Below are 25,228 nucleotides of genomic sequence, written 5' to 3'. Positions count from 1 at the left end.
CAGAGAACAACGGAGGGAGAGAAAATAGGTGTATGTGAGGAGGGGGGTGAGGGTTGGATTGAGCAAGGCAGTGGGAAACAGTGGAAGGAAGAAGAAGATTAGAAGTGATAACAAATGAAGCGAGAGAGACAGAGAGAGGAGCTGAGCTGAGTGGAGATGCGTGATAAGATCTTGCATTAACTTAAAAGCATACTTTAATGAAACTCCACCAAGAGCTTTAGAGAGGGAGAAGCTATGATGGGCCCCATGCAGGTTAGGAAAATACATGCTTATAGTAGATGTTTTTGAGTTCTTGATCTTACGTTTAACCCCAAATCCCCTTCTCACCATTCTTTACACTCATCACATTTCTCTATTTACAGTCTGAGCAGCCGCAGTCGGGTTCCCGTCTTTCTTCGCCGTTCTTTTCAAAATTTGCAACAGAGGGAAAACATAAAAAAAATCTAAAACTTTCAGTTTCTTTGTGGAAATGTTGTGATTACAAAGGAGCCTTGAGAGGGCACAGAAAATGCAGGATTCAAGGAAACCACGACCCCATCACTGGGTTCAAATCAATAGTGATCGAGTCAACTTTAAACTTTGACCCTTGTTGGAATCATATGTGTGGAATCAGAGTGAGGGCCTTGGTACGCTTCAAACAAAGTGCTTGTCAGTCTGACTTTCATTCTTTATACAACAGTTTTATATAAGTTACAAATTTGCCTCAAAGGAATATGAACAGGACATCATCTATCATTAGACGGATACAAATCTATCATTAGACGGATACAAACCCCCCCCCAAAAAATCCTTTAGAAAAAAAATCAAGAAGTCTTGGGAAAAGCAAGGGAGGAAGGATCCCTTTTCCACTACAAACAAGTATGCAGAAATGTCAGCATGTCGTAGGTACCATCACTTCTCGTGTGTAGAGTGCAAAGGCCTTTGAGAAGAGACAGTCCGAAATCTTGTACTGTTGACCCCATTTGTACGATTCACCAAATCGAGACTACAGAGACATGCAAAGTGCTCAGAACTCAGGAGATCAGGGAGGCAGCGTGATGCAGCCAGAGGCTTTATGTCCTGCCTCAGAGTGTGGCCATTTGAAACACGTATCAACACTTTTGTCTTTAGATGTGGTTGGACGGCACATTTTACAATCTAGTTTGTTTCAACCAAACTGAACCCTTAAAGCTGCTCTAATCAATATTTCTTTATTAACAATGGGTAATGTGAAATAGGTCACTGATGAACCTTCAGACAATTACCATCCAATTCTCCATTCCCCTCAGCTCTATGGAATGTTTTAGCATATTTCAGCTCATTGCGGTTTTTGTGACCGGCAACTTTTTCATGTTAAACTAATGAGAAAATAATAAAAATGACCCTCTTGCCGGTTTGTCTAACTGTAGCTGCTGCAGACTATGAATTAACTGTATCTGAGTATCTTTGTGGTACAGTTCAATTTCCTACTTTTCAGTCACCCTTCCCAGTCAAAAGTGACAACAGTCAGTCTAAAAGAAAATAAATAGCACCCAAGCGCCAAATAATAATCTCATTTGATGTCAAGGAAAAAAGAAGTCCCATTCTTTACCCTTATTTCAAGCGCTGTCTCTGTTTTACTGTGTTTCTCTGTATTTTGCTTTCCCATTCAGTCGGTTCTCTGTCCCTAAACCACAGCAGTTGTGGGAAATCAGTCCCAGCTGTCACCACTTTGATTTGATTGTAGAATGTGTCAATCAAGCCGGGGGACGTTGCGCAAAATCTTATTCTAGTCACTCGTTATTTCAGCTCCCACCGAGTTCTTTGTCGAGGGATTAACTTTGACTGTCACACAGAACCAAGGAACCCAGGGCAAAACTGACCAGCGCATCTGATCTGTGTTCCATCTACCAAGCAAACCGAACATGAAAGCACAAACATATTCAAAACAACTTGTTCTGTATCCCTTTGAATATTCTTGCTCCTAGCAGTAAATACTTGCATGGCAGGGTTGCATGGCAGCTGTGAGTTTTTTTTTGTGTTTTTTTTTACATGTAAAAACCTTCTGGATACAAACTGCCAGCACTGAGACAAACAGAGACTCAGCCTTCTTACACACTGTGGGAATCTCTCCTCTGGATATCTGTAGTGGTGTGGTGGTTCTGCAGGTTTAAGATGAAGAGTTCAGCACATATCTGTCAAACATCAAACTGGTGTCACAAATAGGATGTGAATTAAAACCGCTCAGACTCATTCATCCATCTGGTCGGAAAGAGAAAAAAGCAGAACCCAGACTCTGCCTCTTTCTCTAAACTTTTCTTCCTTGCTCATCCTGGTCCGTCCTTCCAGGCAGACACAGGCATGCCTTGCTTGAGCTTGTTTTGGTCCAGTCTCGTAAACAGTGAAAGACCAAAAAGGAATTAAAAAAAAGAAAATTCAGACAGCGTGACGGAATGAAGAAATAGCATCATATTACTGTGGTTTGTTTTTAAGAGGACCGTAAAAAGATATGCCCTGTGTACTTTCCACGCCTGGACCGGGAAAATTTTCGGTTCTGCCTTTCCTACGCTTTTGAAATGGTGCATTGTGGGAGAGGAAAAGAAAATGGTCCAGTATTTGTGAGACTTTAGGAAAGCAAAAGATGAAGCCCTGAACAAGTGTGTGTCTGAGGAAATGTGTGTTGTGTCTGTGCAGGTGTATTTAAGACACAGTAGAGGTATGAGAATAAAGTCTGGCTCATTGATTTGTTTTTAAGTTTTTGACAACAATAGAGGTCCATGAAACAGAGGACTAAGCTTGGACAATGGTTATTAGAAGGTAAAATGTATTGTTTGTTTATAGAAAATCACTACACTTATTTTTTAAGGTTAAGGCAGAGTTGTGGCATGTAGTTGTTAGGGTTAAGATTCCAGGGAATTAATGTAAGTCAATGTAAAGTCTCCTCCTAAGTGACAAAAACAAGTGTGTTACTGTGTGTGTGTGTGTGTGTGAGGGTGTCTGTAGTTCTTCCATAATCTCCTGTCTTTGTGTGTCCCGCAGACAGTTTAAAAGCTTTCTATTTACCTTTCGCACCATTCTCCCATTTTCAGGTCGCAGAGCGGGATGGAGGTGTGTGTGTGTATGTGTGTGTATGTGCGTGCGTGTGTGTGTGTGTGTGTGTGTGTGAGAAAGAGAGAGAGCACTGTAAGTCCTCCTAGTGTGGGTGGACAGCTGGTCCAAAACAGGCGTTTTAGTCTCTAACAAACCGTGACATGTCAAACATGTAACGTAGACCGCGACACAGCAACACGTAAAACGCCTCATTGACTCCCACCCAAGGCCTCGGGTGAAAGAAAAGAGAAAAAAAAATCTTTTTGCTCACACACCACTGCAGCCATTAATCATAAATTAAATTTTACGAGGGATGGGGAGAAATATGATTGTCAAAAAATGAGCAAAACAAATGTGCGGAGGGAAGTTCCTGGATATAACTACTGGAAACCCCTCAGGATAGCTTGGCTCAGGGAACAAAGGTGCTGAGATATACCCTGTGTTTGGATGCGTGTTTACCTCATTCTGTTTCGCTATCCCCCCCTACCTGCCCCCGCTGCTTATTCCCTCTGTTTTGAATTTGTGCTTCTGTGCTTTTGCCAGGATGTATGTCAGTTATCAGACTTATTAGATGCCATCAAATGTCTCCTCTATCATCTGTCTGTCATCTGGCTCTGCTTTCTCTCAGTCTTTCCCTCTGCTTAAAAGTAGCTCTTGTTTTCTTTTTTCATCACTCTCTCACCACATACACATACAAACATATATTAAATGCAAACCCTGCCAAGACAGACAAGAAAGAGACAGAGAAAGAAAAAAAAATAAAGCACAGCACAGCAAATACACAAACCTGCATGAACACACACAAACACACAATGCTTCTCTGAAGCTGAAACACCTTATTTTCAAAGTTACTCTGAGTCTGAACTATTCTACTAAAACATCATGAACAATCGACACAATTTGTCTTGTAATATGTGGGGCTTTAAGATTTGAGCCTCTTGCCTCCCGACCAATCGATCACTCTGAGCCTTCACAATTTGATCAAACATGTTTAGTTTTTACTGGACTTAAAGACAAATCTCAGCATGATACTCAAGTTTGAGGTAATTAAAGATGGAAATCTGCACTCAGTGTAATTGTCCCTGACTGTAATCTGCAAACAACAGCTGTTAAGGACCATTATACTGTGGCATAACAACATTAAAATACTTGTTTCTGATTGGCTGCCAGGTGTCTGTTCAAATCATATTGTAGGACATAGTTTTGGTTGACATTTTAACCACTCTTCTAAATCAGCATGCAAGATATATTAAACTGCAGGTAACCATAGCAACGGTACTTCTGCTTTGTGCTTAACTACTCTCACTGATGAAAAAACCCTAGCTATGGCCTGAGTGACAACAAACAAACTTTTAAAAATTATGATTTGAACACAACTTCTCTTCTTGACTTTAGTAAGGTGCGTGGGTTTAAGTGTGATGATACAGTACAATCTGAAGTGTCCTGATGAATATAAAGTATTGGACAAGGTAAAGGCAAAGAAGCTTTAACAACAGATTTAACAGTTTTAACATGTCATGGCATTCCTTGCTTCCACCTTGATATCAGGACATTTCACTTTGCGTCCTTGTGATGATTTTTGCGTCCTTGGGACATTCTTTGAATCCTTGTGGCCTTCCTCACCTCCCCCCCAACTGTTAATTTAATATCAGAACACCTCATCTTGTATTGTTGCTTACATACTCAATATTTTTGCTATTAGTATTGAATCAAATGACTCCATGTAATGTAAAAGGGTCACTAGTACTGCTGAACCCACTGATAATCAACAATCAGTTTGAACAATAACACTTTTAGGTCATTGTTTTGGTTCTCCAGTCGAGGAGAATCAAGAGTTTGAGTCACTCCTGTTGTCAGCCTCATGGGCAGCAGCTCCCAGCATACAAGCTCACACAAGCTAATTGTACACTCCTTGCCCAGCGCGAAATGGCAGAGAGATGATGTAAAGAAGTGGTGGAGACATCATCTCTCATCATCAATCAAGGGAAAGAGCCAAAGGTATTTTTCTTAGGAGTTCGCAGACCAAAACTTCTTTAACACTTAACTGGATATTGGGCTTAGTTTCAACAGGTGGTGAGAAAGATAACTCCAGTGGGATTCCCATGTTGCTCTGAGTCTGCTGGGTGTGTAAGTAATGTTGGATCATTGTATGCTGTCACATTACCCAGATTCTCATAAGTTTACATTATGGGCCAAACTTTACCTTATGGACATGTGTGATGCCACTGCTTTTCATGGTCAGGTAAGTAAGACCTTAACACCCACACAACCATACACGAACATCCACACATACAAGCCATTCAACCACCAGATGAATGAACACCCAGCCCCATTTTGTCCCTAATTGCTTTTGAAAACATGTCGAGGAGCTGAGCAACACAGGGAATGACAGCTCCCTGTGTTTTCCTGAGGGACTGAGTCAACAAGCACAGACAGTGACATGAAAGAGCTCACACACCTCTGTGGTTTTGCTCACTCCCACGGACGACCAATTGATTAACTCATAAATCAACCTCATCCCAGGCCCCAGGCCCTGGAGCGCCCCTCCACCTCCACCAACCCAAAAACGGCAGTGAGAAGCTGCAGCCCAACCCTATGCCCTCCAGTTATGTAAGTGGAGGCGGGATGTTCCAGCTCATGGCAGAAACCCAGCAGGAGGGAGAGGCCAGGTGGGGCAGGTATAGTTGGTAATACGGAGTAAAAAGAAATTAAGGTGGGGTCAGTGGGGTGGAGAGAAACAAGGGGAGACAGACATGGAGAGACAGATATGGAGAGAAAGAGGGAGAGAAAACATAGAGGAATGCAGTAAATCCCTATGCGACTGAACAATCCTCTGGAGAAAGAAAAGAGGAATTTTTATGTGCTGCAGGTGAGCAGAACAGAGAGGGAGGGAGAAGGAAGAGGAGACGGAGAGAAGAAGAGATGCGATAGACAGATGGAAAAAGAGGGAGAGAACGCGGGGGTGGCCGAGGGAATTTGAGGAAAGCGTGAAAGGGTTTGATTGTAGCAGAGAAGAGGGGACACATGGGGCGAAAGTGAAGCAAAAATGACACAAAATGACAAAAATGGCTACTTGTGCAGTTAGAGAGAATGGCATATGGTTGGACACAGTAAAGGAAGGCAGAGAGACATATGGAAAAAAGACTGGGAGACAGAGTGTGACAAAAAAAGAGCAAATAGGAGAGAGAAAGACAGACAGGGAGGAAGAGGAGGTCCGAGAACGGCTCGACGAGCGCATCTGTGTATCTTAAAGGCATACACAGGTTTTTGGGAGATAGGTCTATTGATCAGCTTCAGTGACGTGATCACGTGTACCAAAATCACACACAAATGTTGAAAGCTGAAAGATGACCTTTAATAGACAATAAAGTCTTTTTTTGTATCTATTGACTGATGTATCATTACCTCACTAGTTCATTTATATTTGTAGGTGTTTCGGAGGAGAATGTGTACTCGTGCATTTTACTGCATTCAAACCAGGCAACAACCCTGGTAATTTCCTAACCCTTGTGATATATTCTGATTTTTTAACATTCTGACGACATAAAATAATATTTTGTTCTGTGATTCCCTTTCTTACATGAGCACTGAGTCACTACAAGACTGACCTCTGCATCCACACACTCAGAATAATACCAGCAAAGGCTAGAAAACTGCTTTTAGCAACATATTGTAGGTGACAATCAATAAAAAAAACAATATTAATTCTCTGTGCACAGCCTCCTATAGAGTTGCGCAGTAGGCTATTTTTTACCACTGTAAATTCACATTTGCTAGTTTTCTTTTAATGATATCTTCAATGTTCCTCAACATAACAACATGCAAGTTTATTATTTAAAATAAATAATAAATTATTTAGTTTGTGATTAGATGTTTCTTACCGAAATGCTTGGACTTTGCTTGGACTCTACATTTTTATACACAAAGGCACTTGCCTTTACCTGTTAAAGTCTAATATTTTGTATTAAAGTGTAATATTTTATAAGGTAGTTATCTTTTGACTATCCAAGCCTTGGAAGTGCTTCGACTTCCAGTCACCTAACAGTGTCCATGCAGTGTGTGACTTTAACTATGCAATTCTTAAACAGAATAAATAGTCCTTAATGGGGAACTCCACCAATTTTACACATCAAAGTCTGTTTACAGGTCTTAGGGAGTACTACTGTATATGTAAAAACATTTTATAAAGCCTTTTGTGGCCCCAGAGAGAGCTGCATGAAACCTTATAAATTGCCTCAAGTGACATCCTGAATCTCCGACTGAACTGTCAGTGGTGGGTAATGTAGTTGCCAGGTTTTGACTAGGAAGAAGAATGTGTGGTTCTGCTGCATCAATTTTGATTTTTTTTTTAAACTGTCCATTGTGAGTCTGACAATGTAATAGGAGTGCAATGCTAAATCGGTGCAGTACTCTTTCAATAATCCCAAAAAGTTCTATCTTCTTCATCTTCTTCTTCTATCTTCAATTTTTGTTTAACTTTTTTTAGATGATGCCAGTAGACTACAGTACATAATTCGAACTTGATGTATGTAGAGTGAGAAAATGAGATACTATAGCACTACTTGACCTCCACAGGGGGACATGGAGGAATTTCCCAAAATCTTGGTGTTTTTCTTTAAGAATCAAAAGAGGTGAAGTGTGGAGCGAAGAAGCCAGAAAAAGGAGCAAAAGAGGCGCTCTCCAAGAGCAAATAAAAGTTCTTCAACAAGATGGCTCGTACACCAACTCCTCTGTAGGTCATAAGTCTTATATCACAGCCTGCCAATCAGACCGACAGGCCTGTCGGCGCAGCATAGCCAATAATGTCGATGCCTTGTCACTCTTTCTGTTGTTATTGAAGGACTTGCCAGCTGAGTCGTACAAACGGGGTTTAGCTATCCTGTTACGTATTAGTTACGGCAATTTGTCTCTGCTTCGCTGACAGAGAGAGACAGACAGAAAGAGAAAGAGAGAGACAACAGTGAGTGATGGCTGTTAGATAGCAATGCATGACAAGCCTCATTCCAACAAAGTTCTGACACATAGAGATAATGATTCACACACGTGCTGCGTTTGCAAGCCCACACACGGGCAAACAATACACCGATAAACGCGCACACACACACACACACACACACACACACACACACACAGAGACCATACAAAGCTGCCATTGTTGACTACTGGCGGCCCCTCAGTCATTGCTTACTGAATGTAAAAAACACACAGCGTCTCGTGTGTGTGTGTGTGTATACATATGTGTAATGTCTCTGTCAGCGTTAACCCTTTCCCCCACTTAGCGAGAGTCATGAGTGCGTGTGATGATGTGTCAGCGTTGACACGGTCGACCTCCCATATAAGTCACTTCCTGCTCGGCTAATGCTGCTTTTTAAGGTTCATGTGTGCACTTGTTTGTCGGCACATGGTCCACATTTGTGTCAGGGAGGGTGTGTGCAGTTATGCGCAGGTGTGTACCTCGGAGGTGATGGAAGGGAGACTCTCACTGATCCTGTAATATCTGGCCTGAGGCGAGGACAGGGAGCCAGAGAGCTGCAGAGCACATGGAAAAAAAGCGTAGTCGAGAGCAATAAAGCCAAACAAGAAAGAAAGAAAGAAGATAACAGGTGAGGAAGCGATAAAAGCGTGGGTGGGGAAGACAAGGGGCAAAGACGATAAGAGGCAGAGGCGGTGACAGAGATGGGGAGAACAGCGGCATTGAGACCACAGACACAACAAGAGAGCCGGGGCGGTTGGTGGGATTATGAGGGGTGTGTTTGTACCTGTGCCTGTTTGTGCTCATGTAAATCCCTCACTGTCACAGGTCAGAGTGATGTTTTTGGGGGAAGAGGAGCTTCGTGAGATAGTGTGATGAGAAAAGAAAGCAAAGTGGGAGGAGGGATAATGCAGTGGGAGGTGGGAAGAGGGAGATGAAAGGAAAAACGAGAGATCGTAAATTTTCACCAGGACAGACAAATAAAAACTCTCTCACACCCCGCCTCTCTCTCGCTCCATTTTTTGCCATGAATGTAAGCCGGTCTTTGTTTTCCAGAAAACGCCCCGACCCCAAACTCCTCTCCCCTTGTGCCAATCACCCGAAACCATCCCTATAAAACTAAAACCATTGCAAACAAAAATCCCATATGCATTTCTTTTTTGTCTCTCCTCCCAACGGGCTCCCAAATGACCAATAACACCACGCTCTGTACAAAAGCTAGTATTTATTCTCTCTTGAGTTACAATACAGTATTTTCACACTGGAGAAAAATAAATAAACATCTTGTTCAATAAATATCCTAAAGATATGACATGATCCATAACATTTAGCCACATCATCCAAGGCACATTGCAAAGACATAACAATAGATTCATTATGAAAAAGAAATTAAGCCATCTGTAAGTTGCCAAAGGAAAAAAAGTCTCTGATTTCATGTTTTAAAAGGCATGAAAAATTCACCTCAATGTGTCTAATTTTTGAGTTTAGGAGTGTGAAGTTACTTAAAGTAATAGTTTGACATTTTGGTATATGTGCTTATTTGCTTTCTTTCTGAGAGTTAGATGAGAAGATCAATTCCACTTTCAAATGTCTGTTAAACGTGAAACTGGATCCAAAAGACGGTTAAGTTAGATTAGCATAAAGAACTGAATTTGGATATATGGTCAAAGCAAGGGGTTAAAGGAAGTCCCGCTGCAGATACTGTCACGTTCAGAGGTGATCATTTGTTACATATGATTTGTTGACAAACTTCAAGAGGACAGGTCTGATCCAATATGTCTAAAAAGCGAAAGTAGAGATCTGGATGCATGAGAGTGGTGTGCAGTAGATTATAGCAAGGAGCAACTTTTCATTGAGTCCGTGATGGACAATAAATGATAACTGTCATCCCTGAAGTATTTTGGTTTAGTTTCTCTCTGCGTCTATTTGTTAACCTAAATGAACTGAAACCAGCTCCGAGCTCAGTGTACAGTTGGAGATACGAGAAGAGTACTGGCCCAAACACCCAGTCGAGTGAGCAACACTGTGGGGAACAGCAGCGGTGAACTAGGCGAGCTCACCGTGGTTAAGGCCAGCATCCTTTTCTTTTTGTTGGAAATCAACGCATTCAGCATATATGTAGTGTGTTTCTTCTGCAGCCAGAAGGCTTAGTGGTAATTAAACCCATAGACCAACAACAAATCATTTTACCAGTCCTACCTGTGTTGTAACAGCACTTAAAACGTAGGTCTCCACTAGTTGCCTAGCAACCTCACACTGACAACTGTCAAGTTTCCAGGACTGCAACGTGTAGTTTTTACACCTCGATTTTTGTCTGGATTAAACCTACGAGATATTACGTGTTGATTAGTGAGCCTTAGAGGTGCTTGTAGGTGGATTTTGTTTCCTTTGGACAGAGTCAGGCTAGCAGTTTCCCCTTGTTTCCAGTCTTTATGCTAAGCTAAGCTAACCGTCTGCTGGCTCCAGCTTCATATTTAGTGTATAAATGTGAGAGTTGATGTTCTATTCTAAAACATTTTAAACTGTGTTAAATATTTCTTGCTATGCAATGAAATCATTAAAAAGTGGTACAAATGAATGAGCGCTGAATCAAATGCAGCATAGAAGTGAGTGGTATGTTAAGGCACCAAATACCACAATAAGTGTGTGTTTGACCACCTCTCTGTCTGGACAGTATGTGTAGCGCTGTTGTAGAGTTACTGTAACTGACCAACTGACTTCTGATTACTCAGCAATACCCCTCTGCCCGTTATTTCCAGTGCTCATCTCCCTGACTCACGCCTCCTCCAGTCTTCCTCTCCTTTTCTTGCCTCTTCCTCTCCTCCTCTTCATCCCTCTGGCCATTTCCTCCTCTCCTTTTGTTTTTTACTCCTTTTGTCTTTTACCCATTCAGAAAAGTTCCCTTCTTCCTTTAGAGAAAATGAATGTTTGCTGATTCACACATCTGGGGTCACTGAATCAGTTCTCACTCAATAGCTGCACTGTCTGTCTCTCTGCCTGTCACTCGGTCTATCCCTGTGTGTGTGTGTGTGTGTGTGTGTGTGTGTGTGTGTGTGTGTGTGTGTGTGTGTGTGTGTGTGTCTAACCACCTACAGTGGTATTTTTGTTGATCTATGAGCCGTGAAGTCTCAGCCCAGTCTTAGTGTGTCTCGCTCAATGAGCTGCTATGTGCATTAGGCGGGTGACAGTGCTGGTAATGTGTTGGCTTTGTGTGTTATATTCCATTAGCGCTTCTGGTGACCTGCCAAATAGTCCTTCATTCACTTATTCCAGTACGATATGAATGAATGTGTTAAGCATGAATGTGTTTATGTGCATTTGTCTGTTAAAGCTCTCTATTTGTTTCCACTCAGATTTTTGTCCAAATAATAGATTTCTGATATACTGCACTTGTGTGTGTCTCAGTGTCTCAGCCTCTGAGTTTCTTCTTGAGGCGATTAAAGTCCTTCGCCGATCGCCATAGCCAACTCTGCAGCTCTCGCAATATCCAAAATCCCTCCACCTTCCTGGCGAAGTCGTTCATCGTCGGCCGCACCGACAGCAGCGAGGAGGAGGAGGAGGTGGAGGAAAGGAGCGGAGTCAGAGGAGGCGAAAGGAGGGAGGTGACCCTTTGTAAAGACAGAGGGACAGGCTGGGAGAGGAGGGTGTGCTCCTCACCCGCTCCAAACTGGTACAGGAGGGAGAGGGTGGACAGAGGAGGTTGAAGGGTGGGAGAGAGGAGGGAGCGAGGAGGCCGATGCTGATGATGGAAAGTGGAGGAAGAGGAGGTAGCTGCTATGTCTATTTGCTTCTCCTCTTCCACCAATAACCCTCTGCTTCTCTCAACAATAAATCCATCTTCTTTTCTGAGTGTGTCTGGGTGAAGTGAGTTCAGGTTGTAGCTGTACTGATTGTTGTTGTTGATGTTGTTGTTGGTTTGGATGGTTGGTTGTCGAAGGGAGCCTTCTGTGCCTGGGTACGACACTTCTACCCTGGGTTCAGACTGCCTCTCCCTCTCCTCTCCATCTTCGTCGATACTCAACAATCTTCTCCTCCTCCCCCATCTCTCCGCCCCTCCCTCTTGCTCCAGTTCCTTTTCTTCCTCCTCCCTTACTCTCTCTTCTTCGCTGGTGGTCCATTTCCTGCTCTCTGGCTCTTCCCTCCTCCCTCTCCTCCCTCTTCCCTTCTCCCTCGATCTGCCACTCCTTCCTCCAGCTGCGGTCGCCTCCGCTCTCCTCCCCTCTTTCCCTCTCCTTTTTGCCTCCAGGTCTACGGTGACGCCATCCTCCCTCTCTCCTCCGACCACCCTCATCCCACTTCTTCTTTGGTTGTTACGCTGACCGGACTCTGTCCTCATCCCAGCTCTGGACCTGTAAAGGCTCTGGCTCATGAGTGGAGCTGGTCGGTCGCCCCCGGGCCCCCTCTGAGGGTACTGCAGCTCTCCAGCATTACCTTCCATGTTTGCAGATGGAGGAGGAAGTGCATAACCGAGACTAGTCATCAGTGCTGATATGGAGCCCAGCAGCCCATCCAAGCCTGTGCAAAAGTGCAGCAGGGAGGTCTTGAGGGAGGGGCAGAGGGTGGAGCGGGCCAACTCTCTGACGGCTGCCAGCAGGACAGAGTAGGCCTTCTGATTCTGGGCGAGTCGAGCTTGGTTCTCCAGGCCATGCCATAGCTCCAGGCGGGTGGCGGCACTGGGCAGAGACAGAGCCGTACTGTTGGGCCGTGGAGGGGAGAAGTCTTTCTCATTGAATGGAGGGCCTAGGTAGGTCAGCTGGAGGAGATGTACAGAAATGAGAAGAAAAGACGAGAAGGTTTAATGCATAGTTCTGGTTTGTTACTTATTTTCATAGTATGGGCCATCATTCATCATAACACTTTACACAGCTTCATTGCTAGAGTGAAGTTTGTCAGGCCAAGAAACATGATCTGACAGGTTGTAAACAAAGTCAACAGTTTAGCCAGTTTATTTGGAGGTTAAACTGAAAATGAGTGCTCCTGTCATGTCTGTAATAATCCCTCTATACACAGGAAAACTGTGTGTACAATTTAGACAAGTACAGTAGGTCAAAGTTGAACCGGGAAGTCAACCTCTAAACTGTGATGGATCTTTACAACAATGACTTTGCAATTTGACTTTGTTTTCTCTTCTGAATTAGTTTGGCTAACCGGAGGGTTTGAATAAAACCTGTCTGATCTGACCTGACTGCTCATGTTTCTTGCCTTGTCAGACTTCTTTATAGCAATGTTAATTGCTAAGACATTCCCAGATCCCAGTAATTAATATAGTGAGTACAACATTATGAGTACAAAGAAGAAAAATGGCCAAAACTATGAAAATAAGACACAAGTTAATCCTTTAAGATAGTTGAGCACAATAACATGGTACAGTAGCAATGGTACAATATAATAACATAGTACTATAAAAATGATTTTTAAACAGCAACAACAATTTTGGTACACAATCTTGGTTGGATACAGTGCTTTCTGGAGTTTTGTCGTAACCGTGACGTTGCCAGGCAACCAGCAGGGACACTGCACGGAAGTGCTGGAGGGACAGAAAAACTGTCGTCGTCAAGTTATAGTTACACTACGTAACTCCCTTTAAAACAGTTAATTTGTTGGATTTAGAGGTGGTGATAGGCACATGTTCTTTAACTGCTGGACAGAGCCAGGCAAGCTGTTTCCCCCTGTTTCCAGTCTTTATGTTAAGCTAAGCTAACCAGCTTCTGGCAGTAGCATCATATTTAGTGATTTTCTCATCTAACTCTTTGCAAGTCATCTTACAAACGTATTTCCCAAAATGTCTCCACCAACTTCTGAGGGAAATATCTATCCGTTTAGCTGCTCAATGCTCCACTATGTTCACCAGCTAGTCAATAACTGTGTCTGTCTGCTGATGTTGACCAGATAGTGTACAGTGGGTTTTTAGCGCTTTTCCCCTGAAAACAGTTGCCTGCTGCGGCCAAAAATGACACTACGAGAGCGCTGAGAGTGAACCAAAACGGTAAAGTTGCAGGCCGGACAGCTGAACAGCGAACTGAAACTCACTATAAAGCTCCGTAAAGCTGCAGAGTCAGGTGATAATTCTCTGTAAGTTCATCACTACAAGCGACTCCTTTCATATTGTCATTTGATACATTGATATTATAAAAAAACATATTTTAGCCGCTTTAATAGGAATCTTTGTAGCAGTGTTTTTAATTGCGATTAAGTTTCTTCAGAGGTGAGCTATTCTTTATAAAGTGTTCATGTATATTTTGTCTATGACCTATAAATACATTAAAATTTATGAAAAACTAGTGCAATCAAAAACATTTGCATTGAAGAGGACGTGGATTTTTTGTTCCTTATTGGCTTCGATCAAATCAATAAGAGATCATACCGAAACAGAATGGTATCACAAAATGATTACTTACATATATGTCTTTGATTTCCTTAAGCTGATACTCCAGGTATTTTGTCAGCTCGTACGTGCTTTCGATCGAACTCCTCTCGCTGGCCAGGTTGTGTGAAGAATCCAGGGCCGTTGCCACGGCAGCAGCCAATAGCAAGACGAGCTGGTGTTGATGGACTGTGGAGAAATTTAAAAATAAAAGACTGATTAAAACTCAGATAGACAGTGTGAGATGTTTCTTTAATGACACTCACATCATAGGTGTCCAAGCGATAATTAACACACACTGCAGAGGTATTTGTAATCATAACAATGAGGTGAAATTTATCTGTAGCCATTATTTTCTCAGACATTTTGTAATTATTTAACTTGGATGCTTGGTTTTTAATGAATTTGATGATTTGAGAGCTCAACAGACAAAAATCACCTCCAGCAACAGTTTCCAAGCTTCGCTCCAGTCGCTGCACCGTCACACTGTTTATAGGAATTTTTTACAATATTCTGGTTTATTTCTTTGTCTCTATGGCGATGGCCTTGTCTGTTTACACATTGCCAGGTCAGAGTCATCTGACACTGCCAATAAAGCTTTTTCCGTTTCCAATCTAATTTTAGAGGTTTCTGGCTGTCGGAGGTTTCAAATAAAACCTCGTTTAATAGCTTCAGACAGTCAGATAAATGGCTCCTATGTTCAATGCACCAGCCTGTCAGGCAAACAGCCGCTTAAACACACACACACACACACACACACACACACACACACACACACACACACACACACACATTCATTCCTGACCGATATCCCAAAAACAAAGACATGTGGCTTTCTTTACAATCACAAACATTAATGTGTTTGTATCAGTTGTATGTTTGCTGTGGACTTCTTGTTTAGGTTTCAGAGTGTTTGTGTGGGTGTTTCATGTTACTGTGTGAGTGTTTGTGAGAATGTTTGTAGCCGTAATTATATTTGTGGATTAAATTCACATTGCAGTGAGTGTATACAGTGATTTTGAGTGTGTGTGTGTGTGTGTGTGTGTGTGTGTGTGTGTGTGAGAGAGAGAGAGAGAGAGAGAGAGAGAGGGGGTGTAACACTGGAAACCTTTTAGTGCCCTTATCTCTGGTTTCAAACAGAGAAAACTGGAGCTGAAAGGTGGTTTTCAACATTAAGGAACTTCATGTACGTCCACTTCTCTTCGTCCCATGCTTTCTGTCTCTGGACGCTTTCACTTTCACGCTCTCTCCGTTTACTCTCTAACTCTCTCTCAACACACTTCCTCGGCGCTTTCGCTCGAGCACGACACACATTTCCTTCGTCGCCTCTGCTCTCCGTCCTCTTCTTCCATCCGCTCTGCGCTGTCTCTCTCATCCTCCTGATACCCAGACGGTAGGCAGTGATTAATGCTTGTAATTATGAGCAAAACATGCTGCTGTTCAACAGGTGTGAATTATGTATTGCACAAGTGTGTTTGACCTTGTCAGCTTTCTCTCTTGAGCTTGTCTTTCTCTGACTCACCTCGGCCCTCCCGTTGCTCCACCAATTTAAATCCTATCTCCTCTCGAACTAGTCACACTGCACTCAAACTTTCCTTTCTTTCTCATCATACCTTTCTCCTCCCCTCTTTTCTTCCTCTTGACGCTCTTATCTCTTTTCTGCCTCGGGTCAAAATAACAGCAGCCAATTAACCCTGATTATCTCTCCTACTCTCCCTCTATTATTGCCCTTTTTTTCTTTTTCTTTCATCTGTCCATCACGGCTGGCCCCACAGGATGAAAAAGAGATTTTAAGCGAACGGCTTAAACACTTACAAAATGTTTACCTTCAACACGTTTCGAGTGGTTCTAAGAAAACAAGTTCTGACCTAAAACAGTCAACACCTTTTTCCTATGACTCAACTGCTTACATTTGACACATTGGTATGCACTCCCAAACAGGGTTGGGTAGAAACTTAATGATATGTACTCTATATTACTCAATAAGCAAAAATGTACTGTCTGCTGTGCTACTTAAAACAAGAATGTGTTCTAATTGCAGTAAGCAAGAAATTTTGTATTAAAGTAATCAGAAAGAACACAAATCACCAGAATTCATTGACAAGTAGACTTAATCCCTTTGATTGTGTTACAAATTGCAATGATGACATGGTAACAACGAGTAACTGTGACATAACCTCTTCTGCTTCCAAACTAGCCTAACAAGCTCAAGCTCCCTGAAAAAAGCTGTGCTCATCCAATGACTTAAGTTTTAATGACAGCTTGAATGACAGATTTGGAAACTGGCAGTTTCAAAATTAAAATAGGATTAGAAATGCTTGTCATCAAAGTGACATAGACAAAACCTGAGCAAACAACTCCCCAGCTGCTTGATTTAAAAGAAAAACTCTTCCATTACCTGTTGACCCTGAGTTGTCGGCTACATCAAAGCATCCTAACAGACTATTTTCTAAAACACAGTGGTTGGGCCCAGGCAACTCCCACATGCTCCCACACACACCTTGAAATCAGTGAACTAGGACAGCCCCCATCAGCCAAGACTCCTCCAATCTCCTCAACCGCAAAAGCCTCATCACCTGTCAGAAGCAATAAGCATCTTTCAGCAACGCCTAAACATTTGGAGCTCATCAAGCCACCCTCGAACCTCCCCTCGAACATCCTCCATTAGCATCAAAACACCCTGAAATCAACACGACATCGTTGACTCTCAGAGTAAACAGCCCTGAAGGAAAAGGACACACAGGGTGCAAAAAGGGTCGAATTCAGAAGGAATAAACAGGTACCCAAAAAAAAGGAGGCTGGGACGGAGAAAGAAAATTCTCCTTGGCAAAAATCAGCCCAAACTGTTCCAAACTGTTTCCTTTTGTCTGCAGCCACATGCTCAGAGATGATTGCCAGACGTGAAAGTCTCTTGTTGTTTTGATTGAGCGCTGACATGTCTAAAAGCATCCTGCGCTGTGGCTTAAAACAACCGCTCTTTTGTACGAGTAAACTGAGATAACTCAAACCCAGAGCTGTGTTGTTGTTATATAATATTATATTGAGTAACTACACTATAGTCGGCATATAGCCCGACTTCAAGGGGAGCCCTGCAGGCTTGGGGCTGTCTCTGTGTACCTGGCAGTGGAAGCACACTCTGCAGGGCAGGGTTGAAACCAGAACATTCTCTGTGGGAGGATTGTATTACAGCAGCACAGGGGTTCCCTACATCGGCCGACCATGACCTGCCTGTGCGCACTTATGTGTGTGTGTGACTCTACGTATTTTAGCACACATACCTGTTAGGGTTACACACATGCACATTCAGGGGAGCTCCATTATTCACAACGGATTATATCTTTATCTACGGTTTGTTCGCTGATGTAAAGTCAGATCTGGCACTCGGGAGTCTGGCTGCCATCTGCACTACAGAGCCGAACATGAGGTTCAGGCGCCAGAGCTTCTGAGCTCCAAATAGGTCAAAGTTAAACATCACCACAGGATTGGGGTTCAGAGTTGAATTTTGGGGTGCAAGGTTGTGTTCAGGGGCAAAAAGAGCCTTGTGACACACTTGACATTTTACACTTCAGACGGTGTTTTGGTAAACCGGTGACCCAGTGTTTGTGGGTGTTGTACCGCTTCCATCCGAGAGGATTAGTATTTCATCTTTCCCAACATGCACCACCATTTGAGGTTTTAAACAAGCACTTAAACAGAATTTGGTATTGTGGGAAAACCATGTGCAAGTTAATCTCTCCAGTCTGGTCCAGGAAAAACTAACTCCAGTGCCAAAAGAGGTTGCCCTCCATCGCTCTAACCACTTGAAAGAGGTCTTAAACAGAGAGGAAACATAAGTATGTAGAAGATGTTATGAATCCCATCCAAATTAGATGTTTATCATTTCCAGTGCAACTTTGATTAGGATGACTACAGTATATTGTCATAGCAGACTTTTGGTGAGCATACATTGTAAAACTTTGACAAGATTTAACATTAATCAAGCCATGCAGCATTATTTTGAAACAAAAGCTTGTAACATCATGTTTTCCAGAACTAAAACAACATGCTGCAGGCTACACCCTCTCACTCTCCACACTTCAGTGTTATCTCGTCACGGTGCAGAACTCCTCTGCTACACCAGACGACAAAATTAAACAACATTAGGGAAAGAAGTGACTGATGTATTCTGTCATGTTTCATGCTGCAGTCCCTGGATGGGACATTGACGTTATATGTTATGTTGTGAGTGACTTAAAAGTCTGCATACACATCTCTAGAAGTTCACCTATGGATCTGATTTAATTTGATTTACGTGAACTGTTTTTAATGTGTTTTTTTCTATCTAGATTTAATGAAAAAAATCTGATCACAGTCTGGACATACTGATCATTTGATTTGATCTGCAATTCTGAACACAGCCTCAGTTCATTTCCAAACTGCTACATGCGCATTGTAGAAAGAAAAAGTTCCTGTGATAAATTGCTCTAACGCCAGGTTCACGTCATATCATTCAGACTGTGATTTAGAGCAGCAGTCTGCAAAACTGTTCCTGTCAGCTAAAGTCGGAGGTATCAGGAATTTCTTACAGCTGAAAAGAACTGCAGAAGTGTCAACAGACGGTTGGGAAAATGACAGCAAAGCCTCCATCACTGGCAATATTAACACTTATAGAATCGATTCAGCTAATTTAAAATAAAATGAGCTATACACTTCAGTGGGGATGACCACTTTGGAATAATGAGTGAACACTCACAAGTCGGAATAACGGGAGGTTTTACTGTCCTTCCCATTCTGCCTACATTGTGTGAATGCAGCATAAACTCAAGGTTCACTTACTAGCTTTTTTACAAGTTTTTAATCATATCCCACGGTCTTCTTCAGCTACCGAACTTGTTCAGGCGACACCTGAGAAATTTCCATTCGATGAAGAAGACTGTGGGATATGGTTGAAAGCTCCAGAAAAAGCTAGTTAGTGAACCTGAAGTGTAGAATATTTGATCACAGATATGTGTTGCCAAGATCAAGATCAGTGATTCTCCACACTCTTTAAATAAGTTGATCATTCAATATCACTAAAATCCACAAACTGTAGCCATTTTGTTACTTTTACATTTTGTTATCTATCACCATTTTTTTTACTTCACAAGTGTCAGATTTCTTTCTCAGAATGTGCTCCCATCCTCTGACTTGCATATTTGTTGTCATCTCGTTAACGTGTCAGAGACAGAGCTGGAGGCTCATGGCGTCGTTGAAAGAAAAGACCCATTGGAGCCAAACTCAGAGGAGCTGTTTGTTTCTGGCATTTAAAAAAAAAAATTATTATTCTGCTGCAAAGTACCTGGTGGCAATTCTGCCTCCTGTCATAACACTTACTCTAAACATAAACACACCTGTGCAGGATGCCCGGGGCAACAACATGCACGCATCAACAGACTGATGTGAGGGACTGAGCCACAGTGGAAGTGGACAGAGACACGCATTGGGCCGCCGGCAAGGTGAGTGAGGGGTGGGGGGTTTGACAGTCTGGGGTCGGGGTCGGTGTTGTGTGTCTGTGTACAGTTAAAGGCCAGATTTATGTGCAGTCTGTACTCAATCAAAAGTGCATTCCTTCACTAACTCAACAGACATAAACGTGCACACACATGCACACATACATCCAGATTGTGCACTGGAGCATGGATCAATGTATGCGCAGACGTTATACCGAATAAATACATATAAACAAACCATTGTGTACTCAAGCACACACACAGATGCACGAACACACACGCTTTTCCCATCACTTCTCCCATGAGATTCTGTCCTCTGGAGTTTGTTCATACTGAATTTCAAATTGATCCTCTTGGCACTGGACACACACTAGGTTTGCCAAACAACATCAATGACCCAAAAAACTAAGGCGAAAGAAAACACACATAAAAAAAAAAAAATCCAATAAAAATTATGTTTATGCCCAGAAACTCTGCAACTATTTCTCGTTAGTCGTAAACTCAATGTCCTCTGTTTAGTTCCCCTTCTTACCCAGATGTCTGTCTCCTCCTTCACCTTATAAGCCAATATATCCATGTCTTTTTTTAAATCTGTGGATTCCAGTCCCTCCATGCTTTATCGCCATGTTTGGTTTCAATTTCTTTGTCGCTTCATCTGTCCCCCACTCTCTCCCTAAATCTTCCCGAACCATCAAACTTCCATTTTAAAGTCTCCTTCCTTTCTCTCCATAATTACTGTTCCCCTCTCTTCCTTTCACTAATTGGCTCCACTCGTTCCCTCCATCAACATCTTTCATTCCCCCCTTCGCCTTTTTCAGACCTTCGGTTTTTAATTTGCCTCTTAACACCACCCCTGTCCTCCTCCCCTGCTACCCTCACGCCGGCTACACCCCATCTCCACCTCATTGTTTTCTCTTAAAAAAATACCTAAAAAGAGAATCAGACAAGAACCGGCTGCTGAATGTCAAAGTCTCTGCGTTAAGAGAAAGTCGGAAGGAAAGCAGTGACGGAAAGTAACTGAGTAATGTACTGAAGTACTCTGACAGCTCTGAGATGAAACGATTAGTCAATTAATAGTCAATAGATAATAAATCGCAAACTATTCTGATAATTAATTAATCATTTTTCAAGCAAAATGGAAAATATCCTCTAGTTCCAGCTTCTCAGATATATCCATTATAAGGATTTCCTGCTGCGTCTTTGTCATAGTGAACAGAATATATTTGAGTTTTGGACTTTTGGTCGAGAAAACAAGACCTTTGAAGACCAAAGAACTGATCGATCAATTGGCAAAGAAATCGGCAGATTAATTGCTAATAAAAATATTTGGTAGTTGCAGCCCTATCGTAAGGCCTTGTTTTATATGTATTCTGTTTTCCCTTGTTAATTGTTTTGTTAAATGTTTTATTTCATATTTATTGCCTATTTTCTGGGTCCTTTTTTAAAATGCATTACTTATGGTCAGCTTTAATTGATTGCTTGTATTAATACAGTCTTTTAATTTAGTGGCTAGGCGGGCCCCTGAGCTACTCTAATGTCTTCTCGGAATATGTGTTAATTTGTGTGTTACTATTGCTGTGGCATTATGTCTTTCATATGTTGTCTGCTGTGAGCGGTTTGACTTGTGTATCTTTTGTTATTATTTTGTTATTGTTCCAAATAACGTTATCTACTTATTAATCTATTTGAGTATTTCCATATATGCCACTTTGTATTTCAGCTCTAGTACATTTCAGAGGTAAATATTGTACGTTTTACTCTTTACATTTATTTTACAGTTAGTTACTTTGCAGATTAAGATTTTATAGATCTAAAATGAGCATTTTAAATATATGATGCATTGTTATACAGCCATTTAAATACCTAATAGTATATAGAATATTAAAATTAGCTCCACCCTGACCTGGCACAACATTAAAATGCTGGTATCATATTTTTTAGGTTTTGAATGCTTCACTCTTAACAGTAGAATCTAAGAGTATTTTTACGTTGTGGTATTACTACGGTTACTTAAATAATGGATCTGGATCTGAGCGTGAGGAAAGATATTTTGGGGTCTTGAAGGATAGAGACAGAGGGGAGGAGGAGGAAGAGAGGATTTGAAAGGAAGGAGGGAGAGGAAAAGGAGTTGGTGGAGGGGAGAGAGAGAGGGAGCCGGTGAGGGAGAGTTTTGTGAAGCGAGGGGCCATGTTAATTTGGGAAAAATGTAAACAGCATGTGTAACTGTTCAAAGCGTGACCGACTCATTTTATATCATTCCCCCCTTCTCTCTCCTCTCTCTCTTTCCCTCTGGGTGCTGCTAACTTCTGTCAATCGGGAATCTGCACTGCATTAACCCCTCTACCGCCAGTTCCTCTCTCCTTCTCCCTCCCTCCCTCTCTCTCTATTTACTTTTATCTGTCTCTACCTCTCTTTACTCTCCCTCACCCCCAGCACACACACACACACATACACACACACACACACACATCCTCTTGACATCCATATATATATATACCGTGAAGAATTGAGGATGGTGCTAAGCGAATCAAAAGATGTGAAAGGTTCACTTTTTTCTATCTTTTCTACATCCCCTGCTCCCTCTCTCTCTCTCTTCACTCTTCCTTTGTTTCCTCCTATTGAACGGTGTGTTTGAGCTCACTGGTCCAACACACACTCACGCTTTTATCTGAAACACACCGACACTAATTTGACCCTCCCAGCAACAACAGGCCTTGTCTCTTTGTATGTGTGTGTGTGTGTGTGTGTGTGTGTGTGTGTGTGTGTGTGTGTGTGTGTGTGTGTGTGTATCTGCATCGGTGTGTGTTTGTGTTTGTGTATGTGTGTGTCAGAAAGAGAGAGAAAGCGAGGAAAGGGGATGTGTATTTAAAAGGGCATCTATATGTGTGTGTGTGTGTGTGTGTGTGTGTGAACGTGTGTCGTTGCGTGTGTCTACCTGGGGAGGTGAGTGTGTGTGAGCACAGCCGAGCTTTCTGTTTATTAATTTGAGTATCAGAGGGAGCAGCGGTTTGTTCTGCACTCGCCTCTCTATTTATTGTCCTTCTAAAATTACACAAAATTTGCTGATGGCCGGCTCACATGATGTAAACCACCTTAGACGGGACGAGGAGAGCGAGGGAGGGGAGGGAGGAGGGAGAGAAAGAGAGGAACTTGGTGATCTTTTGTTCAGCGCATCATTTCATCACACAGGCATCCTACAGCACTGTCTTTCCCTCTTTCTTTCACCTCCTTTTCCTTCCTTTCATAGACACGGAGCAGCAGCCGCACCAGTCGTCCCAGGGGGGGAAAGTGTGTGTGCGTGTGTGTGTGTGTGTGTGTGTGTGTGTGTGTGTGTGTGTGTGTCCTCTCACACCCTGACTAACTTGAATCATGTACTTTCTCATATCGGTGACAGCTAACTAGACAGGGGCTTTAGCTGACTCTGACCCCCTCAACTCCTGTCATTCTTTACTGTGAGAGCCTCTCTCTCTCTTTTACACACACACACACACACATTTTCTTTCAGTCTTTTTACTCCCTCTCTCTCTCTTTGTGGTCTGCTAATCTCACATTACTCTCACATAGGCTTCACATTTCTTAGAAAACCTGAAAAAGACATAAAACATTTTTTTCTGTGTCTATAATTTCCTTGATAACCTTTGAGGTTTGCTGATGAGCCACCAAACCCATCTGTTTGACCATCATGACTTTTCTAACGTGAAGAAATTATTTACAACCACCTTTCAGCTAATTTGTTTTAAAAACATTAATAAATAAAAACATTTTTACAACAAGTTTTAATTTCTTTCTTTCCAGGTTGTTCATTTGAGTGGAACACAAGAGCATGTTTTTAATTAGATTAAACATTTATGCGCAATTAAACCACCAGATGGGATCAGATTTAGATAGTGGGCAAAAACAGAAAACACACGCCTAAATTTTCTCCACCCAACTTTGAACATTTTCACCACTTTTAATATTAATTGGATTTGCAAGAAAAGAAATCTCCATATCGACGAACGACAGGAAAATTGCAACTAAACAATAATAGCCAAATTATTAGAGCAGGACAGGAATGATAGAGCAGAAGCCCATGTGTTTTTTTTTTTCCTGGTTTTTGAAAACGTCCATAAAAAGTATTACTTTAATGTACTCACCTCCGCTACACCTTTTCATTTTCTCTAAATCCTTTTATTCCGTTCAGCGCGCTCTCAGGAGTTCATCCGCTAGCAAATTTAAGAGCCGAAACAAACCGACAGTGATGCCTCCTCTCCTCTTGTGGATCAGTTCGCTCTCTTAAAAAAATCGCAAACTTTTCATCGGCTCATTTAAATCTGCCTTCCTCCCTGAGCCAACTCTGGAGGTGATAAAGGAAAAATGCAGGTGATGTCGCTTTTTTAATCCTATAAATGGACGTATTGATTATATTAAAGATATTACATTAGAGAGGAGATAGTCACAGGATGGAGCTTAAATGTTGACGGTCCGCTGACTTGGTGCGTGTGGTCTGTGTGATAGACTGAATCACGGCGGAGCCTTTTTGTACCACCTCCACCTCCTCCTCCTCCTCTTTTCTACCCTTTTTTCCTTTTCCTCCAATCCTTCCCCTCCTTCCCATCCCTGCTTCTCCTTCTTTCGTTATCCTCCTCCTCGGTGCTGGTGAATCACCGAGTTGACGCATCGCAACTCCACTTGACGGAGCCGCTGAAGCACGGGACTTGTCACAACTCATTCCTGTCTCTCTCCCCTCGTCATCTTCCTGGACACGAGCTGACTGCGGCCGTTTGATCTTTAATCTGCTTCCCTTTAATAAGGTGCGTGTCCGGCTGGATCAGTTCACGGCAGGCCAGGAGGACCCGGCAACCCTGCGACCCTCAAATCATCCAGGAAACCGGGAATTACATGTTCTCTCTCTCTACTTTAACTCTCCGTCTGTCTAACTTTCGACAAACGGTTCTTTTTTTAATATTAATTAGCCTATTTTCTTTTCACTAATACGTTATCATTCACGGGCCTTTATTTAAATAAAATGATTTTAATAATAATAATTTCCCCGTCGCTTTCTTTACGCAAAGTAGCCTAATCTTAAAATAGGCTACCGAATTTATAGACATATGAATTCAAACTTTCAAATATATAAAAATATATAAAAAAATAGAACAACAATAGGCTATCACATAAAGTCAAATAGACAATTCAAAACGCGAGGTAAGATTTCATTGAGTAGCCTGTAATGTGAATAGTTGTCGACACGAAAATTATAGGAATACGAGGGTCTATAAATGTAGAGGCCTCCCATAAACTGTGATGATGTTGTGACACAAGTTATCAATGGACCATATAGCAGGCCTACACTGAGTCCATAAGGGAAAATTCCGTCTGTTTTTCTGTCTGTTT

General features: G+C 42.1%; 1 protein-coding gene across 1 annotated transcript; it reads right to left on the bottom strand.

Moving 5' to 3' along the window:
• Positions 1-9,225: 9,225 nt before the first annotated feature.
• On the bottom strand, positions 9,226-24,749 carry clcf1 (cardiotrophin-like cytokine factor 1). The gene is made up of 3 exons (XM_044205307.1): positions 23,989-24,749; positions 14,419-14,573; positions 9,226-12,773 (listed from the first exon to the last, which is right to left on the bottom strand). Exons 1-3 carry the CDS (start codon positions 24,005-24,007, stop codon positions 11,430-11,432), a joined length of 1,518 nt encoding a protein of 505 aa, XP_044061242.1. The 5' UTR covers positions 24,008-24,749; the 3' UTR covers positions 9,226-11,429.
• Positions 24,750-25,228: the final 479 nt, after the last annotated feature.

The sequence above is a fragment of the Siniperca chuatsi genome, linkage group LG8 (genome assembly GCF_020085105.1).
Source record: "Siniperca chuatsi isolate FFG_IHB_CAS linkage group LG8, ASM2008510v1, whole genome shotgun sequence".
NCBI classification, from domain to species: domain Eukaryota; kingdom Metazoa; phylum Chordata; class Actinopteri; order Centrarchiformes; family Sinipercidae; genus Siniperca; species Siniperca chuatsi.
Note: the sequence above shows the minus strand (reverse complement) of the source record. Positions and strands in the feature narration are given on the sequence as shown.